The following is an 8,045-nucleotide window of genomic DNA, read 5'->3' as shown; positions in this document are numbered from 1 at the left end:
CACTGTGTGCCATGTGGCAGCATCACTGCACACACACCCCAGCAATCACAGCAGGTGGGGGTCATAACCAGGTGTCACCCCCACTCTGAGGTGTCACCTGGTGCAGCCCACACCTTCTGCATCCTCTTGATGATGTCTCTTTAAGTAAATATATTTGTAAGTGGTGTGGAGGAAATATGTGAGTCCTTACAGCAGAGTAATTTCCCAAAAGCTAATGTACTCCTTCACCAAGCCTGTGGTTTATCATTTTGCAGGAATTACAAATTGTGCCCACTTTCCTTGAAACAGATACCTTTAGAAGTTGAACTTCTGAAACTGAAAGTACAAAACAGTAATTTAGGAGACTCACAAAGCTATATACAGTACTGTATTTGGAAACAGTAAAGGAAAGAAACCCAGAGGCAGCTGAGATCCAAAGGACAGACCCAATGGCTCAGACAAACCAGGTAATTGTAAGAGTCCTTTAGAAATATAACTTTGGATGGTTTGTTTTTGAATTTGCATTGTTGAACTGGGAGAAAGTGCTGTATCTATTTGGTCAAGAGATTGTTATCCTGGTTCTTTTTCCTGTTCAGTCTTGGAACCTCCAAGGCTGGTACTTCTGATGACAGTGAGGAAATGAAACCATCCCATATTTTAGTCCAAGCCTCAAAAGAACTACCCAAGTTGCTGAAACTGTTTGGGGAACAGCATTTAGGACTTCGGTAAGCTCTTTTGAAGTTCTAATTGAAAGAGCAGATTCACCATTTCACTGATAAAAGAGCCACCAGTTTCTAGCCTAGAACAGCTCCCCCACTCCAAATACCCATATTACTCTCCTCCATTTTGCCTTAGTGTCTAATAGCTGTCAGCTAGACCTTGAAAAGGTTTGAGAATGTTCAAGAAGTCAGATAACAGGAGAAGCTGAGTGTCAGACCAAGTGGGTCAGATTTAAGTGTATAGTCAAACAGGCTACTATACACTTAAATCACTATATCAAGCTGGTCGTACCTTGCCTGTTCTCAGGTTGACTTGTCTGTAGCAATACAAACTGCAACAACACATTTGCCTATCTCTAGTTCTGAGACCCTTCTCCCAGAGTGCATACATTTATTGTACGATTGCTCAAATTTGTTCAAAGAACGTGAAAGAAAAGTTGGATAACCTTTTTGTGGATTTTTGGGCTATGAGGTCAGGTTCTAGCAGAGTTTATTCTTCATGCTTCGCCAGCAGCTGTGGCTGGCATTTTCAGAGAAAGATTCCAGCTACAGCTGCTGGCGAAACATCAAGAATAAACTCTTCTAGAACATAGCCCCATAGCCTGAAAAACCCACAAAAACCTATAGATGCTGGACGTGAAAGCCTTCACAACCCGGATAATATCCTTGATTTGTAACTGTCCCATTTTTAAGACTGCTTCTCCCAACTTATTTTAATCAGAAAAATATCTGTGTAATCAGAAAACATTTTTAAAGGCAGAATAGGTGTGCAAAGTATTTTGACTAATCACATAGCAGCCCTTTATCTGGCTGTACCCTCATTCTCCAGCATCTTTCAAAGATGACAGACAAAGATGCTAGTAATACACCAGAATGTTCTATTGGTATTTTCAAATAAAATTCATTCACTCTTAAAGTCCATTTCTATTTCTCATGGAAACCGCTATTTTAGAAACTCATTTGGGGATCCTTTCTCTGTGACTTGATCTAGTCATGGAATTCTATATAACATACCTCTCACCTCATTAAAATCGGCATGCATGAAATCCAGTTAACATATTTGACTGTTTATCTGTAACTTTTCATACGTTCAGGGGGCTTCTGGTGGATGTCCCAGAAACCAAACCCCAGTCTTCAGAGATAGTTTCTTCCTAGACAGCACCTTCAAAGCACACAGGTCAGTCTCCTAGGGCCCCAGTTGTAATAAAATACTGGTGGGACAGGCAAGACGGTAGCAGAACATGACAAATGTGTTTGAGATACACACTAGTGGTCTTCATACCCTCCTGACAAAAAGCTCAGCACCCAGATATATTACAGAATTACAGCTCCTTAGACAAGACAAATGCTATTTCTTGTCTCATTTTCTTTTTGCAGAAGCCAAAAGTAGGAGACCTGATTGAGATTGACCAACCTGATTACCAACACTGGGCTGTCTATGTAGGTGGTGGATATGTGGTGCATCTGGTTCCAGCTGGTAAGACTGGAAGAGTGAATAAAGTTTTTAGGAAGAAGAGAATGTCTAATACCCTTTCCAAACAATGCCCCAAAGGAGATTAGAAAAATAAGGTCTGTATTTCTTATCAAAGAAAATGTGACAGATGCCCTTTTTAAAGAGAATCCCTTTTAGCCCCATCTTCTGTATCCAGGAGGTCCCTTAAGGTATTCTTTTGGGAGGTCTCCTCCTGGTCTCCCCAGTTTCTCAGAATCATGGCTAGAAGTTTGTGGGGCCCTTTAAAGTTCCTTCCTGAACCCCAAATCCCCCCAAAAGAATAGCTATTAGGAATCTTGCTTACCATGTTTTTAGTGTTAAAATGGTATAAATGCACTTGCTTGTTATTAGCTGAGCAATTAATAGATAATACACAATACACAAATGTGGGCAGAGGATGGGATATGCAGCGGGTATTAATGGCAGAATAATTGTTGACCACATTGCTTAGTGTTTAAAAAGCAGATAGAAGGGAGCTGAGACTGCCTCCAGTAAGTCCATGGCCAGTCTCTTCGGTACATGTGCAATGGGGAATAGGTAGATCTGCATGGAAAAATGGAAAGAGAAGAATATTTTGGTTTTGTAATAATGAAAAGTTAGTCTGCCGAAATTTTGAAACTGTGTGTGCTTTATTTATGCTATGCCAATGCTTGATGGTTAGTTCTGACAACAAACACCTGTGGAAAATATTTATAGTTGCATGAATAAACGTTTATGAGTTTTCACTGCTGAAGTCTAGATTTCCTGCACATGACAATAGCCTTCTTTTTTGCATAAATCTGGTTTTGTGGTGTGACGCCATACACCTCTCTGTGCTCATTCCAGGGGCTCTGAACATGAACAGATTTCAAGTCCCTTGGAGTTTCCCTGTGAGCATGATGGCACTTTAAGCATGACAAGTGTGAGCCATCTTTGATGAACAATCAAGTTGGTGTCATACCTCTTTGCGTTCATCTTGTGGTCCTTGACTTCCAGGAACAGGTTTTATGTCCTATGGAGTTTCTTTGTCCATGTGATGACACTTTTAGTGTGATGTGCAGCAGCCATCTTTGTTATGCAAAAAATGGGATTTGGGTGGGGTGTCATACCTCGCCATGCTCATCCTACCATGGTGAACCACTAGGAACAGGTTTCACATTCCAAAGAGCTTCCTCAATGGTATGATGGCAATTTTAGTGTGACAAGACAAGTAATGACTTCTTCCCAAAGGTACTACTTTCTTCTCAGAAATAAATGACTTCAGAAGGGTACTCCATTTCCAGTATCAGTCATGCTAATGTTTTAGTGATATCTAGGTTAGATGCTTTTTGCTAAGGCTGTGCATGGGTCCCCCAGTTCTATCTGGAATCAGATTTAGTGACTTGGATCTGATCCTAGTTTGATTCAGATCCATCGAGATCCGGTCTTTACTGATCTGGACCTTTTCTCATGCAATAAGGCTCTCAGTTACAGGATCTGTACAGCAAATCTTGCATGGGTGTTGCTCAGATCATGTTCATTCTGTGATATTTTAGAACTGAAGGGGGAATTGCAAAGCCTTCAAAAATTGGGGGGAGGGGGGATAAAGACTAAACAGAAGTTACATTGAAATATGTGCATTACATATCTCTGTGATCTTACTAAGCATCTCCTTTTAGTCCCTGTGACACTTACATGCCACAATGTTCACACTGTTTTATTTTTATAGTAAAGGTGTTTACTTGGGGGAAAGAGGGATTTACTCAGTGTTGGACACTCAGCAACTCAGCAGTAGGAACAAAAGATGTAAAGAAACCCAGCTGGGATCAAAAAGAGTCAGAGCTCATGCCTAATTCTTTGAAAATAGCTGCAGAGCTCAGATCTACACAGCGAAGGTCTAAGACTTAATTCTCACCGAGATGTTCAGTTCCCTATTATCTATTAGTTGTTCTAAACAGAAATATGGGATGACTTTTTTAAAAAGTGTCTTATTGATTCATTTTATTAATGAAATGCAGAGCATTCTGTACTAGTAACTACAGTTCATGTGTATTCCCCCCCCCTCGTTTTAGATGGAGTTGGCCCAAATGCATCCTTTTCTCTGTCTGCTAGCACAAAAAAAGCACTGGTGAAGAGACAACGGCTTTCAAAAGTAACAAATGGAAACAAGTGGCGTATCAACAATAAGTATGATAATAAATTTGATCCAAAACCCATATGGGAAGTAGCTGAAGTTGCTATTGAAAAGGTTGGAGAAAAGATAGACTACAACATAGTCACAATGAATTGTGAGCATTTTGTCACCTCTATACGTTATGGGCAACAGGTGTGTAAGAATTCATAATTGCCTAAATGTGATAAATATGTTGACATTCTGTATGAGTTCTATGTGTAAGAAAATGGAGTAGATAATAACGTACATATTTTTTGTTTAGCCTAGATTGAGTTTCTGACTGGCAGTAAAGAGCCATTTCCAAAACTGAAAATGTGTGGTTCATGTGGCGAGGGCTTGCTAACTAGAACAGAAACCAACAGAGACTCTAAAATTTAGGAAAAAAATGCCTGTCAAATACAGGCATCGTTTTAAAAGCCTCGGTGGGTGAAGCATGTAATCTGTTTCTGATCTCCCACCCCTCTTTTCCTCTCTGTCTTCTGTCTATCTGGATGATTTTTTACAAGCATCTGCACTGGGATGCTGAAGAAGGAGGGCTGGAGAAACACAGACTTTTCGTATCAGGCAGCATCCATGTGTCTGCAGTAAACAATGTTATAAAGTTTGACCTGAGAAAGAATAGGCTTTGCTGGAGCCAATCCTACTGTAGCTCTTTGTGCCTGCCTGCAACAGGCAACAGGCAGCTGCCTCTAGAATCCCTTACAGCCTTAGGCCTGTTACAGACTGCCAAAATAAAGCTGCTTCAGGTCTCTTTGGAGGTATGCTGTTTAAATGATGCATGGGTCCTAAGAGTCCGGAGGTCGTGCCAAAGCCACACTCCATTCCTAAGCACTGGAGTGCAGCTTTGGTGCAGCTTCCGGATTCTTAGGATGCATGCATCATTTAAATAGCATACCTCCGAAGAGACTCGAAGCAGCTTTATTTTGGCAGTCTGTAACAGGCCTGAGTGTAAGAGAGCAGCAAAACAGAGAAAAAAGGGAAGACAGGATAAGGCTACCTCATTAACACCATCATTTTTTTTAAAAAAAAGGTATAAATTTATGAAAAACATAACAAAATTGGAGGCTGTTGAAAGAAAAAGTCTTCCCAGGATGCATTTTTGAAAGAAGCCTTCAAGTACTCTAAAAAAAAGTCCAAAATGTTTTTCTTTAGTTAATCAAGGCTTACCTGTTGTTTCATTTCATAGATGCATATTTGTTTTGTGTAAAAACAAGTTTGTTGTCCCTCTTTGGGTGCAGGAACCTATTTCTATTCTTGTCTAGTTATTTCAGAGTCTGATAATAAATTTTCCTTTAAAGAAGTAATTCTCAGGAACTTCATCCACATTTTTAATCAAGGTATATACCTGTACCACAGTTTAGAAATTAAAATGTCAATTCAAGAATCACAACTTCAACTCCAGATTTCAAAGTTGTCTCTTAAAAGTCTGGTCAAATGGAGCCTTAAGATGATAGAGGAAGATTTAAGGTCTTTATGTCTATTGCACTTTTCCAACCAATAGTACTCAGGTATCTTTTGTCGTTGTTGTTAGCTGCCCTCAAGTTGGTTCCAACTCATGGTGACCCTGTGGATGAGACATCTCCAAGAATCCCTATCTTCCACTGCCTTGCCTAGATCTTGCAAGTCCTTGCCCACAACCCTCCTGATTGAGTCTATCCACTTGGTTTGTGGCCTTCCTCTCTTTCTTCTACCCTCTACCTTCCCTAGCATTATTATTTTTTCTAGTGCCTTCTCATTATATGGCCAAAGTATGATAGTCTCAACTTGATAATCTTTGCTTCCAAGGACAGCTCTGGTCTGATCTGTTCAAGAACCCATTTGTTTGTCTTCTTGGCTGTCCATGGCACTCTAAGTACTCTTCTCCACCACACATTTCAAATGAGTTGATTTTCTTTCTGTCTGCTTCCATCACTGTTCGGCTCTTGTATCCATATATGATAATTGGGAATACAATGGCCTGAACATTTCTGACATCAGATGTGTTTTACATGGAGTTAATTTTAAAATTATATTTTCAAGTTTGGAAACACTGAGTTTATTTCACTATTGAATGTATCAGTTACAAATTGTCTTTTAAAATATAGTCAGCTTTAGCAAAGTTTCAGATAAATATTGTTGAGAGATGAATTGCTGTGTATAAAAAAACCTTAAATCTCTTCTTTACTTCAGGTTGTCAAAGGAGCTGGAATTCTTGGGAAAGCTGCAGCTGTTTTAGTAGCCTTTGTGGCTTTTGGTTTTGTGATCATGAAATCGCTTGGCCATCAGTAAGATTTTTCATGGTATGATGAATAGCATGAACAATTCAAATTAATGTTTGCTTATTATTTAAGACCTGATGTTTTAATTAAGATGGGAGGGAGGTTCACAAATAATCACATCCTATTTCAGGTGTAAGATAAATATGAAGATTTGTACAAGGTGTTGGTTATCACCTTTAAAGCCCTTAATGGCTTGAGCCCAACCTATTTAAGGAATCACCAACTTCCATATAATCTGTCCCGCGCACTCAGATCCTCTGGGAGGAACCTGTTGCAGTCCCTAAAGACCAGATTGACTGTGACCTCCCAGAGGACTTTCTCCGCAGTCGCTCCCATCTTATGGAAAGACCTGCTGGATGAGATCCGTCAAATTACCAACCTAGATAGCTTTAAGAAAGCTGTCAAGACGGATCTCTTCCAGCAGGCCTTCCTGGAATAGCACCCGGCCTCGTAAAGATCCATTTAAAGATCCCCATATATACATACATATGGATGATTCTGCCCATCGTCATTGTATTATTGTATACTATTTTTAGATTTTATTGTTTGTAATTTTAATTGTTAGAACTGTTTAATCCTTTTTTTAAGGGGGAGGGGAGATTGTATATATTGCTGTATCATTTTAGTGTAGTACGCTTTAATTGTTTTAACAAAAAGCAGGATATAAATAAAATTATTATTATTATTATTATTATTATTATTATTATTATTATTATTATTTTGTTATGTTGATTGTTATTATAAAACCCAGAAACCAAATGGGAAAATTTTAGAAAAGTTCACATGATGTGTACAATAATACATTGGCAAGAACAGAATGGAAAACTGAAATGCAAAGAAATGAGCAATACTGAGGAGGAGTGAAGTCAAAGTATTATCCTACTAGAGAGGCCCCCTCCCCACCATCTTTCCCTTCTCCTTTTGTGTCATGTCTTTTTAGATTGTAAGCCTGAGGGCAGGGAACCATCCAATTAAAAAGATTGTATGTACAGCGCTGTGTAAATTTACAGCGCTTTATAAATAAAGCTTAATAATAATAATAATAATAATAATAATAATAAAGTGTTTTAATGAGTTGTAGAAGATTACAATAAAATTAGAAGGGTATGATATAAATAATGCAATACTAAAATAGGTTGTATATACATATTTTAATGTATTTTTAGAAAATACTCAGTATACGTATAGATACATATATCATCTTTGCTTCTTTTCTTAATAAAAATCAATATTTTAAAAAAAATAGCAACTGCTTGAAAACCCTAAGGATACCAGTTTTAAAACTTCCACTCACTTAGGACTTTATCACACAATGATTTGTTGTTGGTTATTCCCTGGTTATTCCTGGGATAGGACCTCTTTAACCGTGATGTATGTGAAAATCTTAATCACAATCATGCGATTTCTATGGGATAATAACTCTTTAAACCTCCGATTTTCCCCCTAAACTAAAACATCCTCCTACA

The 8,045-nt window shown here is 38.6% G+C and overlaps 1 protein-coding gene across 1 annotated transcript; it reads left to right on the top strand.

Annotated features, from left to right (window-relative positions):
- Positions 1 to 2,123: 2,123 nt before the first annotated feature.
- On the top strand, positions 2,124 to 7,267 carry LOC149309658 (phospholipase A and acyltransferase 2-like; the record flags this gene model as incomplete). The annotated part of the gene is made up of 3 exons (XM_089531302.1): positions 2,124 to 2,175; positions 4,221 to 4,474; positions 6,491 to 7,267. Coding segments are annotated over 3 exons (405 nt in total), but the record flags the coding sequence as incomplete, so codon positions are not given.
- Positions 7,268 to 8,045: the final 778 nt, after the last annotated feature.

Source organism: Sceloporus occidentalis, unplaced genomic scaffold (assembly GCF_023333645.1).
Source record: "Sceloporus occidentalis isolate IW3139 unplaced genomic scaffold, rSceOcc1.0.p SCAF_7, whole genome shotgun sequence".
Lineage (NCBI taxonomy): Eukaryota > Metazoa > Chordata > Lepidosauria > Squamata > Phrynosomatidae > Sceloporus > Sceloporus occidentalis.
Note: the sequence above shows the minus strand (reverse complement) of the source record. Positions and strands in the feature narration are given on the sequence as shown.